Source organism: Sinocyclocheilus rhinocerous, unplaced genomic scaffold (assembly GCF_001515625.1).
Source record: "Sinocyclocheilus rhinocerous isolate Xijiao unplaced genomic scaffold, SAMN03320098_v1.1 scaffold68, whole genome shotgun sequence".
Classification (NCBI taxonomy): Eukaryota; Metazoa; Chordata; class Actinopteri; order Cypriniformes; family Cyprinidae; genus Sinocyclocheilus; species Sinocyclocheilus rhinocerous.
This window is the reverse complement of record NW_015666487.1, coordinates 1,339,090-1,366,457: the sequence shown is the minus strand read 5'-3', so window position 1 is coordinate 1,366,457 and position 27,368 is coordinate 1,339,090. Positions and strand designations below refer to the sequence as shown.

General features: G+C 36.7%; 2 protein-coding genes across 4 annotated transcripts in view; both read right to left on the bottom strand.

Annotated features, from left to right (window-relative positions):
• The window catches only part of tprb (translocated promoter region b, nuclear basket protein), a 21,641-nt gene extending 14,671 nt beyond the window's left edge, over window positions 1-6,970 (bottom strand). For both annotated transcript variants that reach the window (XM_016543692.1, XM_016543693.1), the window contains exons 1-22: window positions 6,814-6,970; window positions 6,464-6,568; window positions 6,309-6,382; window positions 6,115-6,211; window positions 5,529-5,632; window positions 4,633-4,797; window positions 4,419-4,511; window positions 4,257-4,337; window positions 4,027-4,114; window positions 3,763-3,903; window positions 3,585-3,682; window positions 3,293-3,490; window positions 3,065-3,172; window positions 2,751-2,974; window positions 2,493-2,653; window positions 2,240-2,382; window positions 1,829-1,977; window positions 1,582-1,744; window positions 1,352-1,486; window positions 1,122-1,262; window positions 880-1,036; window positions 523-689 (exon numbers count right to left, since the gene is read on the bottom strand). In XM_016543692.1, the coding sequence (XP_016399178.1) occupies window positions 523-689; window positions 880-1,036; window positions 1,122-1,262; window positions 1,352-1,486; window positions 1,582-1,744; window positions 1,829-1,977; window positions 2,240-2,382; window positions 2,493-2,653; window positions 2,751-2,974; window positions 3,065-3,172; window positions 3,293-3,490; window positions 3,585-3,682; window positions 3,763-3,903; window positions 4,027-4,114; window positions 4,257-4,337; window positions 4,419-4,511; window positions 4,633-4,797; window positions 5,529-5,632; window positions 6,115-6,211; window positions 6,309-6,382; window positions 6,464-6,568; window positions 6,814-6,964 (2,943 nt within the window). In that variant the 5' untranslated portion in view covers window positions 6,965-6,970. The remainder of the gene's footprint in view (window positions 1-522; window positions 690-879; window positions 1,037-1,121; window positions 1,263-1,351; window positions 1,487-1,581; window positions 1,745-1,828; window positions 1,978-2,239; window positions 2,383-2,492; window positions 2,654-2,750; window positions 2,975-3,064; window positions 3,173-3,292; window positions 3,491-3,584; window positions 3,683-3,762; window positions 3,904-4,026; window positions 4,115-4,256; window positions 4,338-4,418; window positions 4,512-4,632; window positions 4,798-5,528; window positions 5,633-6,114; window positions 6,212-6,308; window positions 6,383-6,463; window positions 6,569-6,813) is intronic.
• LOC107732392 (phosducin-like) overlaps window positions 1-17,198 on the bottom strand; it is a 21,438-nt gene extending 4,240 nt beyond the window's left edge. The window contains exons 1-4 of one of the 2 annotated variants that reach the window (XR_001638868.1): window positions 17,071-17,198; window positions 15,413-15,478; window positions 14,393-14,541; window positions 12,678-13,824 (exon numbers count right to left, since the gene is read on the bottom strand). Coding sequence is in view for 1 of the 2 variants with exons in the window: in XM_016543701.1 (XP_016399187.1) it covers window positions 13,309-13,824; window positions 14,393-14,541; window positions 15,413-15,461 (714 nt within the window). In the remaining variant the exon portion in view is untranslated. Of the gene's footprint in view, window positions 1-12,468; window positions 13,825-14,392; window positions 14,542-15,412; window positions 15,479-17,070 lie in introns of those variants that run through there. The other variant, XM_016543701.1, reaches the window with a different exon arrangement.
• Between the last annotated feature and the right edge of the window lie 10,170 nt (window positions 17,199-27,368).

The window sequence follows — 27,368 nt, the reverse complement described above, 5'->3', positions numbered from 1 at the left end:
GGGGACGCGAGGAACAGTATTAAGAACCGCTGCTTTAGAACATTGATTTTGAAACTTGTGAATCCATTAGAATCGTTAGAAGACAGAATCGCGATTCATATATGAATAGATTTTTACGTGCACCCCTAGTTTTCTCTTCCTCTTCTCTAAAGCAGCGCAGCATGGCCTCACCCCCTTTGCTGCGTGTTCCCGGAGGCGGGGTTTATGCAAAATTCTGGGTTCTTGACGTAACGGACCCGGGAAGTAACTCATTGTAGTCCATTACCAGTCGTTTTTGTAGGCATTAAACTGCCAGAATTTTAAAAGACGATATCTCCGTTTGCATTGAACTTTCAGCTTCGTAACTTTGCAGATATTGTTTATGATCAAACAGCAACATTACACACTAACTAACATTAAAAAAGTGAAATCGCAATCAACCACCCCTTTAAAACGTCCATTGTTCATGTTGCCTTTATTTTTATAGAATGTAATGGGTGTTAGAGTAAAGCATATTATAGTGATTTTTATCATGCCACAAACCTGTTTCTCTTTATCCAGGGACTCCTCTAAGCTAAGACTCATGGCCTTGTACTGTTCCATGCTTGCAGTAGTGTTCTTCAGTCGTTCAGCCAGCTCTTCTACCTTGCTCTCAGCCTGCTTCAGCTGAGCACGCAGAGCCTCTATGCCACCTTCACTGCCTTGCAGGCCTGGAGAGAAAAAACAGCAACAACTTCACAGATAGTCTTTTCTATCAACAATGCTCTGGCCTTTATAGCTAATGAGGTTGAGCAACCAAACATGAACAAATAACTTAAGGAATGTTAGATAAACTAAGCAAAAACAAAATATTAGAAGTGCTATGATACCATGAGGGCTTAATCATGAGCAGTCTCTCACCTGTATGTATTGTGGGGGATAACAGCCGGCTCTCCTTGCTACTCATCTGCAGCTTTAGATTGTTAAGCTCAAGTTGGGCAGCACTAAGCTGCTCTCTTGTCCTGTGGTACTGGGAAGTCTGTGTTTCCAGCTGCTTCTTAACATCCATCAGCTGCATCTATGATGCAAAGGAACGTCAAAGAGAAATGAATGAGCCAAAGGGGAAAATAAGAGAGAGAGAGCAAAAGAAATGCGGTCCTTACATCTTGATTGCGTGCCAGCAGGTGCTTCTGTTCCACCTCATTCTCGAGTCTCTTCTGGAGCTGAGCAATCTCTCGCTCCTGCTTCTCAATCTGAGCAGTCAGCCGCTGTCTGGTCTCTGTCTCAGAGCGCTCTAGAGTTGCCTGGAAAATTCATTTACAGACACACTAAGTTCTCAAAACATCCTTATGGAGGCTTAGATTGTTTGTTATTTCGTAAAAGCACTTGTCACCTGTATTGATTTGAGGTTGGTCAGCAGCATGTTTTGGCCAAGCTGTTGGGCCTGGAAGGACTCTTTCTCCTGGGTCAGTCTGATCTCCACCATCTTCAACATGTCTCTCTCTTTACGCAGGTTCTCTGCTTCAGACTGAAATAGAGACATAGATGATTAATTCAATTTAGACTGAACTCTTGGACTGAACAGAGAAACCTGCACTTGAGTGAATGAATCAATTAAGACACCTCAGCAATGGAGAGTTTCTCAGCTGCTGCTCGGAGGTCCTGGTTAAGGGTGTGTATGGTCTGTTCACTCTGCTGAATTGCTGCAGCCTGTTTCTGACTCTTCTCATTCAAAGAGGCAATCTCCTTACGGTAGCCCTCCACGTTATCCTGGAGCATCTCATACCTGACATACACACCACATAAAATAAATTAAGGATTCTATATTTGAGAAAACCATGAGGACCAAAGGAACCGTATGACTGGATACCGTTTGGAGGTGAACTCCAGCTGTGTGGAGATCTTGGTGTTTTCAGAGCGGAGTTCAGTCACTTGATCCTGAAGTTTCTCGCTTTGCTCAGTCAGGGCTTTTCCAGACTCAGTTTTTTCCTTTTTATAGCCCACAAAGACTTCCTGAAGCTGATCAAACACACAGGAATAATAAACAAGAATAAGTTATATTTTAAAATCCATCTCCTAATAGACAAAAGTAATTGAAGGGGGGAAAAAAAAAATCACAGTAATATTTCACAATTTTATGGTTTTTACTGCATTAAGCAAATGAATGAATTCTTGAACATACAGAAACTTCTTTCACAAGCATTTTTATTAATGAAGCTTAGTCTCAATGTCACTGATGGAAAAAATGCTATGAGTGGACAACCTGCTCTGCCTGGCCTACCTGCTTCAGTGCAGCCTTGGCTTCTACTGACTCAGTGGATTCTATCACAGTGGCAACCAGTCCTGTAGGGGTGCCTGCAGTGGGTGTGACGGCTGGAGAACGACGGGGGGTGGAGGTCAGCATAAGCTCCTCATTACCAGCACCTACCACAGTAAGTTTATAAAACCGTTCAATCATCATCATGAAACTTCCTATTAAGGTGTCTCATAAAACCTGGCAATACAGACTAGAATAACAGACTAAATATAATTACCCTGTGGGAAGGTGACTCCAGTGGCCTGGGTCAGAAGCATGCGGAACATATCCCTTTGTCGTGCCACAGCGTCAACCTTCTGCAGATCCTGAGCTCTCTTTTCCTTTAGCTGCTCCAACTCACGCTGAAGCTCCTCGAGATATTTCTCCACCTCACGCCGTCTAAACACACAATGAGCATTATGCTTTCTCAGTCCATATTTAATCTGATATAGGTTAATCTGATAGGTTGACAGATCCACTTAAATCTCACACTCACTTCATGGTGTCTCCCTCCAACTCATCCTTTTCCTCACTGAGATCTCTTAGTGCCACTAGGAGTCGCTGGTTCTGCTGCTGCAGCTCTTCAACGGTGCGGAAGGTGACCAGGTGTTGAGAAATCACCTCTGATGTGCTGCTCACATCCGCAGAACACACCTCATCCTCCTCACGCATCACATGGTTACCACGCGCTTCCTCCAGCTCAATAAGGAGGACCCGCACCTGAAATAGTTATGTTAAAAGAACAGGATTTTAGAATATTTTTTCTCTCCCGTAAGAGACTGAAGCCTCAGTTGTGCCATCAAGCCTCACCTGTTGAGACATGTCAGCCAGCTGCACCTCAAACCTCTGGTTATCTCTCTCCAACACAGATGCACGTTTGTTGCTTTCATCTGCTTCTTTCTGCAAGCGGTGGACCTCCTGAAAAATCCAAGAATAATAATTTCTAGATTTGTTATGCAAGTAGCCATTAGGCAGCATGCACTGGCAGTGTGACATGCAATAAGGCTTCGTATTTCTGCAAGACTCTTTGGTTCTCACCGTGACAGCTTGCTCTAATTTAGCAGAGAGACTGGAAACAGACTTTTGCATGCGCTCATACTCCTCTCTCTGTCTCTTCAGGATGGGCGCCTTTGCTTCCATCTCCTGCACAATGTCATCCAGGTACTTGTGCAGTCGTTTGTTCTCTAGTTTCTCACGTTGTAGCTGTTCTTGGGTCTCAACATAAGCTGTATATATCTACACAAAATAGAAGGTGGTATATTAAAACTGAAAAAGCTTCTGTGAATATGAACAATGCACTTGCATCACAAATCAGAATGCAGGTCAGTACCTCTGTAAGTTTCATGCCTGGTTTGATGATTTTGGCAATTGCAGCTGCTGTGGGAGACATTGTGGTCACCTGCTCCTCTGAAAGAATTGAAGCAGTTCCTGGAGAGGCAAAGAAGGCATCAAATTTACAAATACTAATTCACATGCTAGAGGCTAAGGAACTACGTGGTGATGCTAACCTCTGTGTTTGGCATCAGACAGCAGCTCATTTGCATTATCCAGCTCTTTCTCCTGGCTGCTTATTTTCTCTTTTAGTTCAGCGATTTCTTTGTCCTTACAACTCTCCAGCTCTGCCATCTTCACTTCCAGAGCTTTATGTGCTGCTCAGAGTAGACAAGATGTTATCACAGAAATATGTAAATACACAAAGCATCAGTGTTAGTTTTCTTAAATGGTACTCATGGCTGTCAACATGCATGTCTCTGACCAGGAGAATGGCTTACCCTCTCCGGCCTCTTTAAGCAGCTTGTGAAGTTCATCAACAGCTCTGCTGAGCTCCTCACTCTTGGCCTCTGCATCAGCTGCAGCTCCCTGTGAATCATTAAAAGAATTTAGAACTAACAAATATTCTTAGAAATAACATAAAATATTATACTTGAATGATTATTATAATATTCTGATTTATGCTTTCCCTTAATTATACACTTCAATTCATGAAGTAATTAAAACTTACCTTATACAAATTTGAGAGTTTGATGTTGGCACTGAGCTCATTACTGAACTTCTCCTCCAAACTGGCTTGCTGTTGCTTAGCCTAAAAGCACAACACGTGATTATAAAGAATTATGAAACACCATTCAGCTGATAACTTCAGCGATGGATTACAATGGCTAACCTCTCTCATCTTGGTGATCATCTCCTCTGCTTGCCTCTGAAGTTTCTCATTGGATGCCTTCATACTGGTGACCTGATCTTGGAGGTGGGCGATCTACAAAGGTTCACAGAGATTAGCACATGGACTAAGAACTTAAATAACACATTTCAAAGCAGATCAGACAATATTCATGATGACATAAAATACATAATATAGAAAACGGTTTGTGCAGTACTTCATCCTCCTTGTTATTAAGGTTGCATTGGAGCTCCAGGATCTCACTGCCTTTCTGCCGGGAAAGAGACAGCAGCTCTTCACTCTTGGCCTTAAGCTCAGTTTTCAGCCAGGTCACCTGATTCTGGAGTAGATCTTTCTCCTGCTCCATTCGCTTCTCTTTATACTGGAAAATGAACATAGTGCCAGCATATCAAAAATCAGTGTTTAGGGGCCTGGTATAAAAATCAGAGATGCAAACAGGTAAGGGGGAAAAAAGGTGAGAACCGGGGGCATGCTCCACATGGAATTTAAAAAAAAAGATATTTCTTTGACATGCTCATTTGCAGTTACTTTAAGGTATATTTAAAAAAATTTTTTATTACCTTATATGTCAAAAACTGAACTTTTTCACACACAAAAATAATAATAATAAAAATAAATAAATAACATCTTGTGGCAACATTTTACAAAAATCAAGATTGAATATATTTGGTCAAAATCCCATGTTATAAAAGATGAAGTGCTATGCAGGCTATTTAAGACCATATTGGCTGATTAGACGGCAATTATGAGCTAAAATGCTAAATGTTTGCCCTCTCTATCTTCACTGTTACCACATCTCAGACCTCAAATACATGAAATATTACCCTTTTTAGACAGTTTAGTAAAGAAAATACTATACAAAACTCACCAGCAGTTGCCAAGTGGTTATCAGTCTTACTTTTCCAATACAAATAAGACCAGTCCACCTTTTCTTAACGGAATATAAAAAGTTATGACCAGTCTACAGCTGGCCCCAGTTCTTTATTTACCCTTGTAAAATCACAAGTACCCTTGCAATATTGGTGCAGAAAATGATAAAGGTATCAGATCAATGCATTTCTATGAAAATATTTAGATTTCATTAAATGTTACCTTGATTGAGACCTCAGTGGCTTCTGACTCATCCAGCTTGAGCTGAAGCTGCATCTTCTCTGAACTGACTTCCACCAATCTATCATTAAGACGCTTCAGGTCCTCTATAAAAAAAATTATAAATAAAAAAATTTGAAGATAATTTGTATATTGACACCACCATTTAAATGTTTGGGTTCAGTACATTTTTTTGTTTGTGTTTTTTTTTTTTCTAAAGAAATACACCTCAGGACTTCTACAGAAAAACACAATGAATTTATCAAAAGTGACAGGAACTACATTTCTAACAATACAAAAAATGTATTCCAAATAAATGCTGTTTTATTTAACTTCCTTTTCAGCAAACCCTGAAAAAATATTTTATGAAGATATTTGGCAGCACAATGGCCACTTGTCTTTTTTTTTTTTTTTTTTTTTTTTTTTTTTTTTTTTTTTTTTTTTTTTTTTTTTTTTTTTTTTTTTTTTTTTACTGTATTTTTGTTCAAACAGTGTAGATAAACAAGCTGGTCAAAGCAAAACCTGCAAATTCCAAATAATCTGTAAAAAACTAGTTTTCAATGATCATAAAAGAATGCTTATTAAATACCGCTTTGTTGTTCCATCTCCTGGGATCTTCTTTCCAATGTCCGCACAAGCTCTCGTTTTTCGGCCTCAAGTTCATCTTTGGCTTTGGAAAGTTCATTCTGCACAAAGAAGGCACAATTTCACCTCTTCAACATCACAAAATTCAAGACACGACACAGATGTTCTCTATCAGACTGTTATATGATCTCTCGTTACCTGATGTGATTCTAGTTTGGTGTATGAAGACACTTGCTCCTTATTTTTCTCTCGTAAGCATTTCAGCTCATCCTCTGTAAAAAGTCGAGTACAAATACAACGTTAAGTTTGTTATTTTTAATCAAATAAGAGGTGTTTGAATCCCACATCCTTACCCAGTTTGCAGTACTCTTCTTTCAGTATCTGATGCTCTTGAGTCTGGGACACAAACTGAGCCTGACTCTCTGCAAACTTCTTCTCGATGTCAAAATACTGTTGTTCTATATGAGAGAGAGAAAAAACATAATAGAACGCCTAAACATCCATACAAACAAGTCTATGGTAATATAAATAGAAAACGTTTTCTGTTAAACTGACAATTTATTCAGTAATTATAACACATGTTCACTACAAACAGTTTGCAAAACAATATGCCCAAGGGGGAAAATAAAGTTTAAAAACGATAATGAAACCCAGGCCTCCTTCGTGGTTATAAACAGTTTACCTATAAAACAGCAAACCTTACCATTATCCACACGATATTGCTCCTGTTGTGCCTTCAGACAATCAACTTCACGTTGCTGTTCAGAAATATACTTCTCTAATTTAGTCAAGACAGTTTTGGGGAGTTTTGATATCTCCGACCGCTCCAATATCTGCTGCAACACAGCCGCCATTTTTCGTTGCAATAACTCTGCCTCCTGTGCGTCAAACGTAAACGTGCTTATTACTATTTCCTGTTATTAAAAATCCGCCCGCCAGGTGGCGCTGAGCGGCTCATTCCAACCAAATCGGCAATCGAAATTTTATTTTAGAGATATTTGTACGCTATAACATTGTAATCTTTTAAACGTCTTCTAATTCCAAAAGGCGTATTAATGAAATACAAAAGAAAATCGATATTGTAGGTTCTATAAAATGTTTATATAAAACGAACCTTCTAGTAATCATAAACGACTGTGATTGGTCAAGGCTGACCAGCGATGAAAAAAGTAACATGAAAACCGCGTCTACGTCACACAAGTAGGTCTGTCTGGAAGGTCATTTAATTTGGTACTTTACTGTATTAATTTGAATGATGTTCCGCTATGATGACACTGGATTACTAATAAACCCTAGATTATGTACATTAATGGAAACAAAACAAAGCTATTAAGTATGATGTGTATTCATCAAGAGGCAGCTCGGTTGTTGCAAATAAGTGGACACAAGAGGGAGATGTCGTATCATACATGCACTGTCGACTCGATCGCATTCAAGGTCAGTCACAGAAACAGAGTGAGATGGATGGTTGAATAATAGTTTGACGTGGGCAAACTTTTTCCTTAGTTTGACAATTTCTTGTTAGTTTTGTTATATCACAATAGTTCAAATATTTGTAATGCGGTAAAATCTACATAAACGTGCTTTTAGTAGATACACTTCTTTCTCCTTTTTTGAATTTCATTTTTATTATCTTTTTTATTCTCAATACTCTGCTCACTGTCCATAAGTTTGGATGATTATCATATTAAAACATTCCAAAAAAGCATTCCAAACGTAAAACGTTTTTTTTTCTTGTTGATTTATGGATTGATTTAAGGCAATCATAATGTGTCACTCTAAAACAAAATGGTGCTATATAGCATTAAAAGCGGTTCTTTGGCATGTAATCATAGGGGAACTACTTTTAGTGCTATTTAGCACCTATTTTTACAGGTGCTATATAGCACCTTTGTCAAATGGTGCCATGTAGAACCATAAGAGGTGCCATATAGCACTTTTTCTTAACAATGGTGCACCAATCATAACTCATCCATGGCTCCCAGCATGCATTGCGACATGAATAAATTATGCAGCTGCATTGTATTGCTTAGTATTTTACCCATAACTCTAAAAGTGGTAATATACAATTTTCTCACATTGTCACATAGTATGGTAGAACTGCAATAATATAAAACTCATAAAAGAACTACAGATTTTGATAAAATGCAACCAGAGACTCAGAGGCATGAAATTAATTTACCATATGTTCCTTGCCATCACATATGTGCTGTATAAACATTATTGTAACAGCCAGAGAGAAACTTATTTTAACTTAAAATTAATGTCCTATATAGCACCCTAACCACTCCAAAGAACCGCTGAAGAACCTTTTTTTTTTTAGAGTGTACAGTTATAATTCTTTGTTATTTGTAATTATGTTGTTACATAGTTTATTTTATTCCGTTTTTATAATTTGTATTTATATGGCCTTATGTTACAGTTTTTCCTGTTAAAAAATTACTTGATAAGAGATAACTGAAACTAGTTATATGTGTTGGTTTTACCTTTGTCTCATTTCTACTTGGCTCATATCATCCCATACAGTCTTGGCATTCATTTGATGAATAGAATTACCCGCCTTTGCCTTCTCTTTCTTGCTTTTATTCTCTAGCAGTTTTCCATTCCTTAGACCAGTCATAACCACATATCAATGTGACCACAGATGAATTATCGATATGGAATTTTTAAATGGAAGCAAAAAACATATAATAGTTGTTAATGCCGTTAGTGGCCCCTCAGGCACTGGTTATTATTTACAGTAAGACTGTCTGTAAGGAGAGATAGTGTAACCTCGCCTCTCTTTGCTATGCAGCCTTAACCTTGAATCAGCCAAGCAATGCTCTCTCTTTCACCTCTTCCAAACGTCAACACACTCTAGAAAACAAAGACCCATGGGAATGTCTCAAGACCTCACACACCTCATTTCATGTTTTGAAAATGCTTTGTCTTTTTTGTTACTTGCTTAGGGTCAATATTAATGTATTGAATTAATGAATGTAATGAATTAATGTAAAGTCCTGCTTTTTTATGATCCAATCAGTGTTTCAGAGCCATTGATGGTTAAACCTGGAGTCTAGTTTCCTGTTTTCAACATCCAAAGAAGGCAATAGTTGACCTTGAGTAAGTGCATTTGTGGTTAATGGAAATTTTTATGTGTATGGAATTTTTATTCCGTGATTTATTGTGTTTTTCTATCCCCAAATCCTGGTTTCCATAGTGACATATGGGGAAAATAAACTTCACTACTACTTCACCTTTGCGTGACAAAGCTACATAAGATGTTGAGTAAGAAGAGGGTAGGAAGTTTTAAAGTATGTGTTTGTGTGTGTGGGTGGTGAATGCTGCTGTAATTTTCACACAAAGTAGTGTTAAAAAGCCCTGTGACCTCATATCCCCTCCATGCCAACCCCTGACCCCACCTCCATCCAGCCCTTCACCTATGTTCCCATTTACACTTGAAATTAACATCCATCATGTCTGTCTACACGCTACCTCTCCTGTGCCCAACGCCACTCCCAGAAGACCTTTGCCTTCATTATATTCAGAGCTCAGGAAACCCTTCAATGGACAGAGTCATTTAGTTTGCCTTTTTTTCTGGACATTTTGCCTTCTTTGAAACCGTATTATACTCTCTTCGATAATTCATGACACATTTGTTTTCTTTCTGGCCCAATTCTACAATGTTTTGTTTTACTGTGTCATTATTTGTTTCATTCACATGCACGATTCATTTTGTCAGAGGTTGCTCCTGTGGAATTCCTGGGGTTTTGTCTGGGTTAAATTATTGCTTACCTCACAGGCTACTTACACAAAGCTTCAAGTTTTTAATTAGACCACAATGATGATAGGCATACTGCTATATATCATATGTTATCTTGAGGAGCCATCTATTGTATTATTTTATTTCATTGTTATGTTTAATTTGATTACTATTGTTCCTTATTGTTTACTTTAACATATCATTACAGATAATGTACATTAAATGGAAGGAGTAAAATGTTTAGAAAAACTCTTTAATGTATATAAATGGCTAGTAAGGTAGGTAATAAGGTACATTAAAAGTGTTATTGGTTAAAGGTTAATGTTTCCAACAGGAATGTCATTAAACAGCCCTTTAAAATTAATAGCTAGAAAAACAATCCTGGATCAGATTAAAAACAACAAACGAAAAACAAAACTGATATTTGACTGTGGTCAGCATCTCTAAATATGTTTTTATATTTTCAAAACAGTTTCAGCCTTGGCTAACATAACAAGACCAGATTCAAAGCCCATGAAAGCCTATAACATATTAGCCATGTAGTTTGTGATTATGTGTTTATTTTTTATAGTACAAAACACTTCTTATATTACAGGACAACATGACTAAAGTCCTTCCTAAAGATCTCCAAGCTTTATGATTAGATTTTTACATCAGCTAAATGTGAGAGGTCTTTATGTGTGAGATTTCTCTGTGATGTTCCTTGTGAAAACAGGAGAAAATGAACAGAACTGTGAACTCAACCGTTAACAACTTAGTCACTGTCCAGCAGTGGTCAGTAAATATTTGTTTCAGATCTAAGCACTGCAGTCTAAATGAAAGTGTATTAATTTAGATATTATTAAAATCCATACAAACTATATATGTAAGACTAGTCTAAGCCTTTTATGCAACCGACCCGTTATATACTGTATAATGTTTTTGTTTTTATCAAATACTTTTTAACATTTTTATTATATTTTGTTCCTATATTTTAATTTTCAATACTATAGAGGACAGTATAATACATTTATATATATAGCTCATATATTATTCATATAGTATTCATAAAGTTTTTAATCTGTCTGAGCCATGAACCCGTGACAACATGTCTTAGGAATTAAGTCCAGACAAGGACTTGGCTGTTTGGGCTACTCCTTCACGCATGCAGAGAGGATGAAGGCAAATGTGGTATCAGGTGCAGATGTTGTCAGAACATGTTCGCGTGAAGCGCAGACGACCTCGTCGCACGATATAGCAAGAGCTCGGTGTGAGACACACAAAACATTACCACAAAATCACCAAACCCTGCAGGCCCTCAGTGGTTGTGCCTGCATGGCTTGGCCCTCAAGAGAAAATATGTCACTGTCAAATTGGTTTGCCTGTCTTTTTCAAATATGGAACAGACGAAAATAATTGCTTCACGACCCCACAAGCTGATGCAATTTTGTTGCAATTGCGTTTGAATTTGTTCTGAACTATGGTGAGATAAAAAACTTAATTCTGGGTAAGGTAACAATCAGGGCCAAATTATAGGATTCAAGTATACAGTAATATAGCCTGTATTTATCAGTACTGCATGTTCAAATTAAGTAGGTCATTTAAAATATAAAAACACTAATTGTTGGATTAGAGTGAAAATATCCTGCATGAAGACAAAGGCTCCAGCCGGGGCAGCCCGTATTTTGACACTAAACAAAGATCTTGGATTTAAATCCAGTAATAAGATTCCAGACTAGCTGATCAAAAAAGATCACATACGCCGCTCATAAAAGCATGTCAACATGGGCGTATAGCCACTTACTGCACTGATTAAGCTTACAGAGATGACATGATAGTGCTGTATTGAACTATATTTGTTTATATATATTTGTTTATTTATAACTATATTTGACTCTACACCAGCTTTTTCAAGACAACAGCAGATTTTAATCCACTCTAACAAGAGGATATCACTGAAAAGCCCTAGCCAGGAACAGTAGCATGTCTTTTGCTGGCTCACTTCTTCGTAACCCATGGTTCATCAGGAGTGCAGCTAAATCTTGATCATTGCCCCGTACTGTGCAACTCAACTCAAAGGAAGATTCCCATAAATACATAATTATAACATGTCAAGTTATAGGAAAATGATTGGAAAATGCACAAATGTGCAATAAGTATCTTTTCTTTTAATATAAATGGAACTTTTGAACCTGCAGGTCACGGTAAAGTCAGTTGCAGAGATTGTGTTTCAGCAAGTGCCGTCTCGCTTTTCAAACCACATTAAAGGAAGGTGCAAATTCTCTGGAATTTCACTTTATTGCTCTCTTAATTGATTCTGTTCTTCAAATGCTTTCTTCAGGGGTGACATATAATTTGTGTGCAAGTGGACCATGTGTATAATTATTATCTTTTTTTAACTAAATGCAGGCAGGGGACATGTTCAGTGTTTCCATTTGCATTTATTTATGTATGCCTAAAAATACAGTTTACATAAAACATCCTGGTTTATGCAAAATTCCAGCCAAACCAATTTACAGTAACAACCAATGGATCCTCTGCAGTGAATGGGTGCCATCAGAATAAGAGTCCAAACAGCTAAAAAGAACATCACAATAATCCAAAAGTAATCCACACAACTCCAGTCCATCAATGAATGCCTTGTGAAGTGAAAATCTACAAATTTTCAAAACAAATATGTCTTATGATTATGATAATGTCTTGTGATTTTGATGTGAAAACACAAGGGATGGATTTTTTCATGGAAGGAAGCATTTTTATGGATTATCGATTCGTATTTTGGCCAGAAGCAATGGTTTAAAGTTAAAATGCCTTGATTTATTTCTTACAAACATGTAGCATTTCACTTCAAAAGATGCTAATTAACAGACTGCAGTAGTGTGAATTACTGGACTCTTGTGATGTTTTTATCAGCTGTTTGGACTCTCATTCTGATGGCACCCATTCACTGCAGAGCATTAATTTGTGAGCAAGTGATGTAATGCTAAATTTCTCCAAATCTGTTCTAGTAAAGGAACAAACTACATCTTGAATGGCAAGAGGGTGAGTATATTTTCATTCATTTTTAATTTTTGGGCGAACTATTAATTTAAGAAGAACCAATCATGGACCATTCTCATTTGCATCATCTTTGGCTACATGCAATCACATGTACAATATGTACATAAGTATTCCACATGACACTAATTCATTCTTATCTATTTAATATTTATGCAGTTGTCTATTTGTTTATATGAGAAAACATGATAGTTGAATATCTCATTATCTTTCTCGGCTTTATTCCATTTCTTGTTGTACTATACAAAACATTCAGTAGTTTTCTCTACTGTGCTCAAAGAGATCTTTACCCTGAGCTGCATGTGCACACGGAAGCATCTCATCATGTTAGCTGGAAGAATAATGAAACTTATTCTTGTCATATTCAGAAAAACATTCCTCCCATTCATTTAATCCATTCTTACTTTCTGCTATATTTCATCACTCCACATCTGCTTCATCCTCATCAGCTCCAGGGCCACATTCCTTCTCTGGCAGCAGTCCATACTCACTGAGGAAGGCCTCTACATCGGTAGCAAAGAACTCCTCGCTGAAATGCCGCGTAACAGCCAGGAAGTTCCCCAGAAGCTCTCCAGCCTTGTACACTAACAAGGCGGGCAGCACGTCATCTGAGAAACGCTCCCCAGCTCCAGTGGCGGCGGCGCTAATGCGGCAGAATTTAACGCTGGGATATTCTGTGGCCAGGCAATCCATGCAACTGTTAAGCACCTCGCACCCCTGCACTCCATCATTGAAGATGTGCACCACCACCACTGTGAGCCGGTGCTCCTTCTCAATGACCTCCAGGAAGGCCTCGCCACTGTCAAGGTCGTACACGCCCTCAAATTTGGGCCCGAAGCTCAGGCGTTCGTGCATCTCCTCCATGCATTGCTTGCGGTACTTACGCAGACTTTTCTCATCATCTTCCTTTATCAGCTCATACTCCTGAGCGCTCATCTGGGAAGTGAAAAAGAAGCAGGAAAATTCAATGCTTTTAAGGCCAATGCAGATTTTTGAGAGAGACAACTGCATTTAAATTTGGAAGTTAATCCATTAAATCATGTTTTGACGTCAAAGACCCGCCAAATATGATGACCTCTTTTGAGGAACTCAATAAAAATAATATGCATGATGTAAAGAAAATATACTGTTCCTGAAATTAAACAACTGGCTTTTATATGGTCATTGTACTGAATATTCGATAAATATTTTAACACACTAATTTTAACAGATTTTTTTTTTATCATATTTTATAAAAATATTTGTCACCTCTATGTAGCCCATAGCCATAGCAGATCCCTGGATCTCAGTTTGCAACCTCTAAATTCTTTATGTGCATACAGAATACATGAATCAATTCATTAAAATGACTAACACAATAACTATAGCAATTTTGACCAAAGTAATATTATACATAGAGACTTATCATCCATTTTTAGAATGCACTTGCAGTCTAATTTAGAAAAGCACTGTTTTTCTTCAAAGAGCTCATTTTTATTTTGAAATCATGGTCAAATGAGGCAACCTTGCGATTGAATCCACGCACACAGGAGTCTCTGGGTTTGTGGGGGGACGACATCTGTCTTAGAAGCTCTCTCTTGTTGGGAGGCAGAGCCTCCTGGTCCATGCTCTCCAGTTTAAATTTACGCCAGTCATTGATGACACCCTTTGGTCCTAGAGATACCATAAGTGAATGAATAGATGAGTGAATTACATCAATACATATACTGTAAAAAAATGATTGCTGCGATTAATCACAACTTAAAATTCAACATTAGAATAAGTAATGATGTTTTGTTTGAAGTTTGTGCTTTACTTAAAATTATAAATTTAGTTTAGTTTAGTTGGATATTTAAGTTCAACAAATTTAATCTTAACAAATTTAAGCTGTTATAAGTAATTGCAGCAAGCCAACCATCAATCAAAAGACAAGCAATAGCCTACCGTAGTTAGTTCACTTTCAGCAGTGGATGATATCTGTTCAGTTCAGGTCAGACATATTTTATAGAAATGTATTTTATCTCTAATTTGACTTATATGGGGGAAATGAGCAAATGTCCAGACACTGATGTTGTTTCAAATTTTGTTCAGTAATTACAATTATAATCGGGCCTCAAAATTTCCTGGTTCCTATCTCAGGGTTGAATGTGTTTCTTTCATTTCTTCACAAGAACACCAAGTTGTTCACAATGGGAAGCTGGCAACCATAACGCAAGGATTCAGGCTTCGACCAACTCCTTTGACCAAAAATAGTTCCTTGAAGAACCCCTGAATTAATTTCAATCATTCAAAAGCACATTCGTAAGTTCATGCACATGGCTCGCTAATGTTGGTAAATGGTCATGTGGCATGCAGGCAAACAAATAAAATTGTTATCGTTTTCTAGTAATTTTATGATTTAATTAATTAATTGCTTTTCATCAATTTGCAAACTCCAGTTTGGACCTTTCCGTCTTCATTCTGCATGCTCTTAATACATTAGATCACTTTCCCTATATGACCCATTCATTTTACAGTCTCACAAAACAATAAGAACCATACTGACCTGTGTGAGTGACAGCCGCTGGTTCCTCATCTACGATTCTGTCAGACATTTTTATTAGTTGATTATCTGTGGAAAAACGTTTTATAAATAAATAAAATTCTCTTTTTTTGCATTACTTTTTCAGGAAGGCAAGATACATTCAATCTTCATTTAATTCGAACAAGATATAGCATCGAAACTTCATTGAAATGTTGGCATGCGGACAGTGTCTCTGTGTCGCTGTACCTGATCGCTCTTTCTTGGAAGATATCAGGTTTACTAAGAGTAAGAAGATCAGATTACTCCTTGATCCAATTTATTTGCACAAGTGGGCGTCGTCGATATGATGTCATGGAATGACAAATGAACTGTCCTCAAATAATTTACAATATGCATAAATTCCCATTTCAACCCAGACACTTTAAATCGCATTAAGTCAGTTTAATTGTCATTCTTTTTAATGCACATTTCTTTGATTCTATTTAATTCTACAAGCAATACCATTGCAAATGCATAAAACTTTATTATATACCACCTTAATGCCAACATTAAAATCAACAATGCATACCATATTTGGTTGCGTTCAGGCCCGTCATTAAACTGATCTTTTTCATATGAGGTTGTTGAGACCGAGATCAGATAAAGCTCATGCTGCAGCAGATTAGCAGTTTAATACTAGAGCTCAGAGTCTTCATTTTGCCCCGCGAGCCTCTGGCCTCAAACCTCCTTCATTGTACCTTTCACTGCTCTCAGTAAATCACTGATCGCTAATTGAGATTACAGCTATGATGCAATGCCTCAGCTCAGATGGCAACCAATGAAATCCTATATGACAGCTTTGGAGTTTGCCTCAGTTTTCTTTGTTATTTCTTTCAAATGTTGATGCTTGGTTTGTGCACACAGACTACTCTTACTGTACGCTTATTGTTTGAGAAAAATACTCTTTTAAAAGCATGGTATTATGAATAGTCTTCCATTTCAGTTTGGTTCTTGAAAAGTGGTGTTTTTCGATTTGTATTTTTATAACAAAACAACAATATGTTCATGCAGTTACATGATTATGGCTTTGCTTTACTGCTTTTAGCTCCTTTGAGTCTTTATTCGTTTATCAAAGTCTTTTTGAATGTTTTTCATTCAATCTGATCTGAATCTTGAAGTCTTGTTGAATCATGCAAAATGATAAACATGGCATGTTTTCTGAGATAAATACAATATACCGTAGACAACACTACCGCTATCTACAGTACATCAAAGTATCTGAACAAACCACTTAAAAATGCCAGCTCCAAGGTTTGATTTAGATTCATAGAAAAACAGGAATTATGCTGTCACTTTAGCATGCAAATCAAATCAAAGTAGACTTTGTTTCACGCAATCCATTCATCTGTAACATCACAGCTCATCAAAAGTATAATCAGGCCTATGATTAGGCTTTAGTTAAATAACGCTGCGACTCACTTAAGGCTGTAAAACAGAACAAACAGGAACAGATGCATCTAAGCATGAAGCTGAATAGACTTTAGACTTTCATTAAATAACACTGTGACTCACTTAAAGTTGTAAAACAGAACAAACAGGAAAAGATGCATTTAAGCATGAAGCTGAAATGTTCTGTAGCTGCATGAGTAAATCAGTCTGGTCCCACAGAAACCTGTTAAATCAAACAGTTGCCTGCTCACCTTTTTTACGGTCCGAATACGTCCCTTCAGTGAGCTGTTACGTGGTCACTATCACCATTAGCTTGTCCTTCATGCTTTTTTGAGTGTGCATGGGGAGGGCACAAAGAAGCTTTCTTAAGTCAAGACACATTGGACAACTCTGTGCTCCTATGCAGAAATAGCACAGGGCACTTAAGAGGATTTACGTGCCGTAATTAGACACTATTCAGAACACAACCAAAGACAAAGGTATACCATAGCTGTGAGAGGAGAGTGGTATACAAGATACTGAGAACATATGGGGAAGTCGGGGATAATAGTTGAAAAATGTATGCTAACATGGAAGAAAAAAGTTTTGGTTTCTGACAAGCTACATCAGATCTGTTGCTTGCAGAATCATTTATGTGCAGAGATTTGAGCAGTGTTAAACTGGCTAACAGTAAACAAAATCTTTAGACTGTATGGCTAATGATTTAAGTGTTTTTCTGTGCATAAGTTTAAAGTTCAGACTGAGTCAGCGTGTAACTCAGCAGTTGGTAAAAAGAATATCACTGGCATCTGATGGATGCCATCACAGGAGCAGATTACATTTTAAAATACAAAGTAGAAAACAGTTATTTTAAATTCTAATATTTAACAATATTACTGTATTTTTACTGTATTTTGAGCAGCCTTGGTATGCAAAAGAGACTTCTTTCAAAAATATTTTAAAATCTTACCGAACCCTTTTTTGAATGGTAGTGTATATATTTACATTTACACGTTTCAGTTTTTATTGAAATATGCATTGTAGTTACTAAATACTGAAGGGGTGGAGAGATGGATAGATAAATTAGGAGAATCTGGGTAAGGGAAAGAGAGACAGAGAAAGAGAAAGAATGAGAGCGAGGAGATATAGCAGCACTGACCGTTCTGGCTCAGTGAATGTAAATGCACAGATGGTACATATACAGGATTGACCTCATTAGTGTGAAAACACTCATCTTTTCAGCCTAACTATTCCTCGCTTTATCCTTCCTGTGTATATCCTGACAACACAAACACAAACAAAAATGACTGACTTAAATTAACCCGTCACTAATATGACATCATTTTACTGTTCTCAAACACACACACACACACACACACATAAAAAAAAACATTAATTTTCTCTTAAAAAAAACAGATTTTGTCCATAAACATAAAATTATATGTACGTTTTCAAATTATGTTTTCATATTTTAAGAATTCAGTAAAATACGTAGATTTAATAAAATATGAAAATTGTGTTGAGGCATTATTTTGAAAAATGAAAAGTCATGAATTTACATCTTGCTCAAAAACTTGAAACATTTCGGTCTGATACAGCTCAGTGATTTTGGCCATAAAAATCTTTCAAATGGGTGAAGAAAAACTGTATATTTCTCATTTATTGGAAGCTAATGCTGACTTTCTAGGAAACTAAAAGTGGAAGTTGTGGTTAGGTTTTTATTATGGTGTAGCATGACATAGCATTATGACTTTATACATTGTATGACTCAAGCTTTGTTTTTATAAAATTCTTTGAATTTAAACCATACAGTATTACTATTACGAAATCCTTACTGGAACTACAGTTAAGAGTTTCTTTCATTCTCCATTCCTGTCGTTTTTGCACTGAATGTCACAATGTTCCATGGAGGTATATGACTTGGAATAATTGTATAACTGTATAACTGTACGGCTTGAGTCAACAGAGAAATAGGATTCTGTTTTAATCAAAAATGGTGCAATGCAATGGTGATACTATATGTACTTTCCTTTCTGTATTTGCTTTTTGTAGTGACATTAGTGCTGATCAAAGAGTGGTTTGACAAACCTTAGGTGTGGGAGGTGAACTGTCAGTTATTAGTCATGTGAGGTAAAAGCGGATTTATTTTTCCTGCTCATGGATACACACCCATATCGGGATCACCAGCAGGTGAGTGTGCGCCTGCCACCCCCTCTCAGTAGTTCAAACGGATTGTCATTGTAACTGGGTGTGGTGCAAATGTAGGTAAACCCCATTAGGATTCCTATCAGGGATTGCCATGGCACCATCATAACAACATAGAGTTGTGACCCAGGCTTCTGCTTTTGAATTGCGTTTAGAAAACAAAACAAGACAAAAATTAACATACAGTCTTTTCTACACAGCATAGACATTGCATGAAGGTTAGCATACTTTTGAGAGATAAATATGATTGCCAATTTCAGTCACATTTCTTGCCTTAACAGGACTCCGGATTAAGAAATATACTAATTAATCTCAATATACAGCATGTTGATTACCACAAAAATATTATATTGACTCATCTCCCATTAACTTTTTTCCTTTTTGAGAGAACTATCCCTTTAAAAATGATTAAGTATGTGCTCTCTTTTGAAACAATAGACAGGAAACACTCCCATAGCCTTTCTACATGTATCTACATGTAAACTTAAGCCAGTATGCGCTTCAAAACATAGACTTGTTTTGAGACTATTATGATCCACTTTATGAAAGCCACTGACTCAGAGCTTGATGACCACAGTGGAGTTTCTATTTTTTACCTTTCATATGAATGAAGCTGCATCACAATGACCCACAAAAGATTTAGTTACGCCTCTCTGTTCCATCATACACCCACGTTTCCATTTACAGTGAACAGGAAGTATCTGAAAGTCCGAGATTGCTTTAAAGTAAAACGGCCAGAATTTCTCAAGGGCTTTTTATTCCCGCTGGTCAGACTGAGAAAACACTCATTTATGCACGCTAGTATGTGTCTGATAATATGCGTCTATAGCAGACCCATTCTGGCTGAACTCTGTTTTACAAATCTCATCTCTACCAGGAAATGATGTGCACTAACTCACCATCTCCCTATTAGTTTTCCATTGCTCATAGACAAGCAGACAAAGATTGATGAAGTGATGGAAAAACAACCCAGAAAAGGTCAAAAGTGTAAAGAGACTTTGTAGAGCACAGGAAGGGGGTGCAGAAAATGGAGATATTACAACTGAGAAAGTGTTTTTTATTTTCTGTCTGGGACTAATTCAGGCTCCTCTACTAATTTCTGCATTAGGCTACTGTGGTTACAACAAGAGGAAAATATGCATAACATGAACGTTTGAACCATCTGTATATTTATTTAGTGGTGTAAAATATGCAGATGTCATGGTTTGAAAGGAGGTGATGCTCTGTGGACATAAAATATATATAATAATAAATACAATTATATTTAATTCATTTGTTGTCATTGAAGAAATGAATTTCCTTGAATTTTATTCCATTTTAATTTTGCAATAAAAAATAATAAAAAGGCATTCTCTTTCACACATTCAACTGTACATTACACACAACATACAGCAAACATGATTTCTTGATTATGCCTTAAATGTTATGCATTTGATCATTTTATGTAGCTTTCAGTAGATTATGTTGGTAATATTTTTATATTTCACCTTTATCAAATAATGAAGCAAATGAAAAAGTTTTCTTATGCTTATCCAAAATAATAAATAAAAAAACAGCTCTTACCTTCACTATATAATCAGACACCACTGTGTCTGATCACAACAGTGTATTTTCAGGCTAAAACTATGTGCGGATGTGCATGTATTGTGCAATCCTGACCTGTGCCTCAGTGGGTCTTTGCTTACGCAGGGGAAGCGCTATATCCACTTCTCATAAAGCGATTTCATTCATTTACTTTCATAGATTACTCATGCTCATTCATAAGCTTTTTTTTCTCTCTCTCTCTCTCTCTCTGTGGCCCCCTTTCTCACTAAGGTTTTTTTTTCTCTGTGGCCCCCTTCTCCCACTGCAAGAGAAACAATGACTTATGTAGGTTTTCCTCACAGCCACCAGGTGACAGTACATACACAGTAACCACTTCCTGTTTGCTCCTAAACTTAAGTACATAAATAATGACACCATAAGTAGTCATTTTTCAGTTGTTTGTGACATATACTTATTAGAAAAAAGAAATACTGTCATTATGTAGCTACTCACCATCATGTTGCTCCAAACTCGTACTAGGCTAACTTACTTTATTTCTTTCGTACAACACAAAATCAGAGGCTAAAGAGTTAAATATGTTTATCGCTACTTTTGTGAGAAGACTAAATTTAAGTCGTTATTCACCGAAAATTGACAGCTTGACATCAGCTCTAGATCTCCTTGGTGAGTTCACGAGAGAACACTCATCCGATTCGTGAAGTTGGATTCTTTATTAAATCGTTTGATCCAGTTCACAAACAACTCTGAATGATTCGTTCATGAATCAGACGTTTAAAGGGTTAGTTCACCCAAAAATGAAAATTCTGTCATTAATTATTCACCCTCGTGTTGTTCCAAACCCGTAAGACCTTTGTTCATCTTCGGAACACAATTTAAGATATTTTTGATGAAATCTGAGGGCTCTCTGACCCTCCCATAGACAGCAAGGTAACTACCACGTTCAAGGTCCAGAAAAGTACCAAGATGATCGACAAAGTAGTCCGTGTGACATCAGTGGTTCAACTGTAAAGTTACGAAGCTACGAGAATACTTTTTTTGCGCAAAGAAAACAAAAATAACGACTTTATTCCACATTTTCATCTCTACTGCGTCACTTGTGGACGCGCGTTCATGACAGTAACATGACGCGAGCGTGTGGCGGGATGACGTCATTACGCCGGATCTGGGTCAGCGCCGCCACACGCTAGCGTCATGATACTGTCGTGAACGCGCAAAGAAACCTCATTTGCTTGTTTTTTTCACAAGATTCACAAAGGTTCCTAAGCTTCATAAAGCAGTGTTTCGAGAGTGCCAATCACTACACTGCTAGACGTCCTTATGAAAGATAAGTAAATACATTACAGTCATTAGGTCTACACAAAACTATGGCTTTAGAAGGCATAGAATATTAACTTACAAGTCATACAGACCACCTTTTTGTACGTTTATGGTCCTTTTGTGTCCTTTAAACATGAATACTCATTGTCCCCATTCATGGAATGAAAAAAAGCAATTTTGGGTGAACTATTCTTGAACTATTAGTGCTTAAGGGCACAATGGTGACACCTCACGTCTCACCCTGTGTGGGTTTCAAACATACAACTTTTTAGCTTCCAGCCTATATTAACCAATACCATGCATTACTACAGCATCACTGTCATGAAAGTATGACAACACTTCCAAAATGATGCACTTCAAAAACAGTTGTTTTTCACAGGTGTTTTATGCCTGATTTACCCTCTTCCACCACACCCTCGGGGGAGACATGAGAAAATCCAGCAATTAGACAGCTGTCACCTACACATCTAGAGCTGTACAATAATATTTCATCCTCAGCCCTTAATATCAATATTATGGTAAGGTCTTACTGCTATTTTTATAACCAACTAAATGAATAGCTGTAAGTAAAGAAAAGAAAAAAAAAAAAAAAAAAAATTATATATATATATATACTATGATTTTTTAATGCAAGATTGATCTTAAGCCACACCCAGTCTCTTTCCTTAGTTTATACTTAGTCTCTGATGATCTTAACATGATAAGAAAAATCTTGTCACTACATACAGTATGTCATGCTTGGATAAGAGCTGTATGACGTAGCTTCCTGTTTATGTGTACTTGTGTTTATGTGAGCACAAATGTGTGTGTGTTGACCTTTAAGATGTCTTCACAACATGTCAGGGTTGTTTTAGTGTTTTGTGCATATCTTTGGTTGTGTTTGCAATGATAAATAAACAAAATAAATCAAATTAGGCCAACCATTTGCTTCAACTAAAAATGTCTTCACGTCACCTGCTAAACATACTGCTATCTCTCCTTAAAGCCTCCTCAAAATGTTTACATAGTCAAAATCGGGTCAGTCACCCTGTTTACATGGTGTAAACAAGTGAGTTTAACCTGCTTACCTGATCATAGTTCAGTTTTACAGACATATTAAACCAAAAATGACCAACATTTTCAATTAAAGTAAATATGAAATTAGTAGGCTAACTGAATATAACTGTATTATAAGGAGGATAGCTAAAATTTGAAATATTTACTTTCCAGAATTTGGTTCTGATAACCTCAAATGCTATGTCATTTTCCTGTATATTGTTCTTTTTTTTGCACTTCAACACCTGATATTTAGAGAACATGCCTGTTGTTGACATGCATTTTTATGTGGACGCGCCAGCAATGACTATGTTATGATGGTATGTTAACCTGTGTATAAGTGTCATGGAAACATTCCCCCTCATACAAACAGAGTGCAGGAAGTATCAAGGATGCTAGAGCTATCACTGGGTCTCAAACAAACCCTTTCTGTTTCAGGGTTTCCTCTCTATGAACAAGATATTGGTTATGGGAAATCTCCCAAATTACTCAATTAAGGTATTTGTGGCACTTTACAGAAGAGGGGACCAAACAGGGTGTGAAACCTTTTTTTCCTTCAGAAATGGTCACTGAGAGGAATTCAACCTTCAGAGATTGTTGATAGTCAACCTCAGGAGGTTGAACTAAATTTTAGGGCAAATACATGTAAATACAATGTAAAGTTGATTTTTAAGAAAGAGACGGGGTTTAAGTGGATTAAATGATTGGGGAAGTTCAGCATACGTCACCAGAGAGAAGTCTGTCGTTTTACCTAAAAATCAAGTTATGATATTTTGATTGAGATCATAAAAAGGACCAATGATGTGCATTTAGAAAATATAATTTTATTTCACACTGACTTTAAAATTCTGATTTGTGATGTTGTGCTTATGTAAGAACAATATCACATGTGGGTGCTAGTTTGAGACCAAATGTTGTTTTGTAGTTACGTTACTTCCCCATAATTAATTATACTAAAACATCTTTGTGTTGAGCTGTAGTTTTACAAAAGCTTGCTTGTGCTTGACAAATGCGGTCAATACAACATGCAGAACTAAGTGTATGTGTTGACCTAAAATGAATGTGACATGGTTGTTCTCCCAGTGACTTCTTTTCCAAATTGATGTATGAATGGGGATTTCCTTCTCTTTGTTTTAGTTTAGAGATCAAAAATTCCAGTTTCAGGTGACTGATCACAAAATTGGAGATACGAGCCAACCGTTCGCAATAACAGTCACAATCAGATCTGAGTATGTGTGTGTGTGTGTTGGGGTGTGTGTATAATGGTTTGGATGAAAAACCCAGTACGTGAACATTTTAAATTCTAATTAACAGTGATGTTTTTCCTGTACAGTCATCTAAGGTTCTGAGCTGATCTGCCAGATCTGTTCAATTGTTCCATGAGAACAGACTGCTAACTGACTGCTAGATGGGTTTAAAAAGTCATAATTTATATAAAGGTTTAATACTGATAAGAAATAAAATAAGCAATTATGATGAAGGATTATTGTTAGATTGAAAGGAATTCATATTTTTTTATTAATATGCATATATCTGAATGCACTGATCATCAAAACTGCTGTGTGTACATTAATGAGGAAAAAAAATTAACTTAAATGATTTTAGCAAATGGCTGCAATATAACAAAGAGTGAAAAATTTAAGGGGGTCTGAATACTTTCCGTACCCACTGTATATATATATATATATAGACATGAAAATGACATGACATGAAATGAATTTTCCCAAGAAAGAGTATGAGGAAAATGAGTGTCAATGACAATGTTATCATTAACTGCAAAAGAAGCTAGACAGAAACTGTCAAGTCAAGTCAAGCGGTCTCTCTTTGTAGTAATGCCTCATACGGGCCTAAAATACTATAACACCTACACACACTCACTGATGCATAGACCACACACACACTTAGTCACATTACAAGTATTTTGCAGGTAGTGTTTCATGCCTAGAGGAAAAGAGGCCTTTGATTTTTTAAAATATTAATTTTTGCTGTTGGAAATCGGAAGTCAGGCATCAGGGTTCTTTTCAAAAGATATGCTGTTTATTTAAGACTTAATGCATTCCTTTGAAAATGGTTCATAGCAGTGGTGAAAGGTGTTTGTGACTAATCAAACAGTCGTTCAATTACAGCTGGTAAAAGACAGTAAGTGCCAATAATTCAATACTTGCAAATTACATAATTTCCGATTACATGCAAACAGACAAGTAAGACAATTCTACCTTCACATTGTAGCCTTCTTGTAACCAAGCCATTGTGACATTTCTCTTTCATACTATTAATAGATTTCTGGTGCGCCTGGCTAAAAAGAATTACATTAACAATAACAGTAGAGTACCTAGATGTTGAAAAATAACAAACATTAACATCTTTAAGTTAAACCTGAGAGTCTTAATAGATTGTGCTATAGGCCTTTCTAATTTTACTGGCATGATGTAGTTCGCCAACAAGAGCTGGAAAGTAGTGATGTGTGATGTGACGTAAAGTGGATGTTGATACAAATGGCAAAAGTGGTTCCTCTACTGATGTTATACAAAGACTGCCTGGTCTAGAATTAGACACCGACCAGTTGCTCTAACAGGAAATTTTGAATGGAGAGGTCCATCAGTAGCCTTATATAGTTGTGGATGAACTTAGTGTTAAACTGGGGAGAGGGGGTTGCGATGCTGATGCATCCAGATGTCATACCTAAAAAGCTACATGGACTTTATGACCAGAATGTCTCCAAATGACTCATGGCATATGAAATCACAACTTGCATGGAAAACAATGTTCAACTAGGAATCGAGGAAGACTTTTTTTTTTACTAAGGAACCCCTCATCTCATTCATGTTTTTGTTTTTTTTGTCTGGGTTTTCCCGGTCTGACTCCAATATCCTCATTCCTGCAGTTTCTGACTCAGAATGTTAAACTGAAACAAGCTTCAAATAGCACTGCAATCGAAATCTGTACAACTCATGTACAGATTTCAGTTGCAGTGCTATTTGAAGCTTGTTTCAGATTAACATTCTGAGTCTGAGTCATGTACTATAAGCCAGGCCTTCTAAAAAGGCATACAAAAGATTTGTGTGAGTAACTGACTGAAATGTAATTCATTATTGACTGGAATCTTGCAAACTGAAACTTGCCACAGTTAGGAAACAATGTTTTTTATTGATGTCAATCCTAATTTCTTCAGGCAACAATTTAGGTATGCACATGCAGAGGACAAGATTTTCAGATTAAAGGACTGAATTTGACCATTTTATCTCAATAAAAAATAAATGTGTTGTGTATATGTTCAATGTATTTAATTTATTTATTGTTTAATGTGTGTTCTTTGTAGAACACCACTTATATATGGCTGAAATGTCAATGAGTAAATTAAACTTTACATTGTTAGGTCAAGCATATTTTTGGAAAAGACTCTGGTTTAATGTGTTTTTATATTTATTATCTTCTGTTGAAAGGACCACACAGACAACAAGGTCTGGAATTTTGTTTGTGAGAGATAATACATTTTGAGGAAGTTCAGGGTGAACTTCTGTTTTTTTTTCATATAAAAAATATAGAATTCTGTCTTCAGTTTCTGGCTTTTTTTTCATGTAAAAAATACAGAATTACATGTCTGTATGTTTCTAAGATTAAGTCTGTTGCTTTGTAGGACACTTACTGAATGCCAACTTCCTGCTGTACACAACTTTGATTTCTTTTTTTAGTTGTACTAAGTTTAAAGAAAACTGGAAATTAATTGAGCAAAATACTTGTGCTCATAAAACTAAGGAAGCTTGTTTCCAGAAGCTTATAAAGTGACAATTCTGATTGTTTTCTTGTAATTCTAAGATTGCATCCAGTAATTGTGAGTTTTAAACTCAGAGTTGCAAGAAAAAAAGTCAGAATTTGCGGGATATTAACTCAGAATTGCAAGGGGGAAAAAAAGAACTGTGAGATAAAAACTTTTGCTTTTTAATTTTTTTTCCCATGGGGGAAACAAGCTTCATCTGGACATGAAATGTGCATTATTCATCTTTCTGTAAAATTAGACTGAATTCATCTGTAAGGCACAGATGGGCTTGTGTGGCTCAGGTTGCATGAATAATTTGATTTTTTTTCCTTCTTCCTTCAAAGAAAGCAACATCATTTACAATTTGGGAGATAGCCATGTGCAGATATCGGAACATTCTCCTATAAACATAGGCATACAGGGAAGTTCCTATTCTTCACTGTCCTTTCCATTTGTAAACAGAGATATTACAAATTCAAAACAGCAAAAGACAAGCAGTGTCATCTGACCTGATGAGGTACATGAGGCCAGTGGTAGATTCAGCTAAAGATGTTCTACATTTGTCTCTCCTTTTATGGTCTGAGAATGTTTACAACATTAAATGGAGGGCCGCAGACAGTGTGGCACAGTGTAGTTTCAGTACTGATGAGTTACCACTCTGTCATCTTGCACCAGGACCCAACTGAAAGCATTTTTTTGTAAGCATTACCT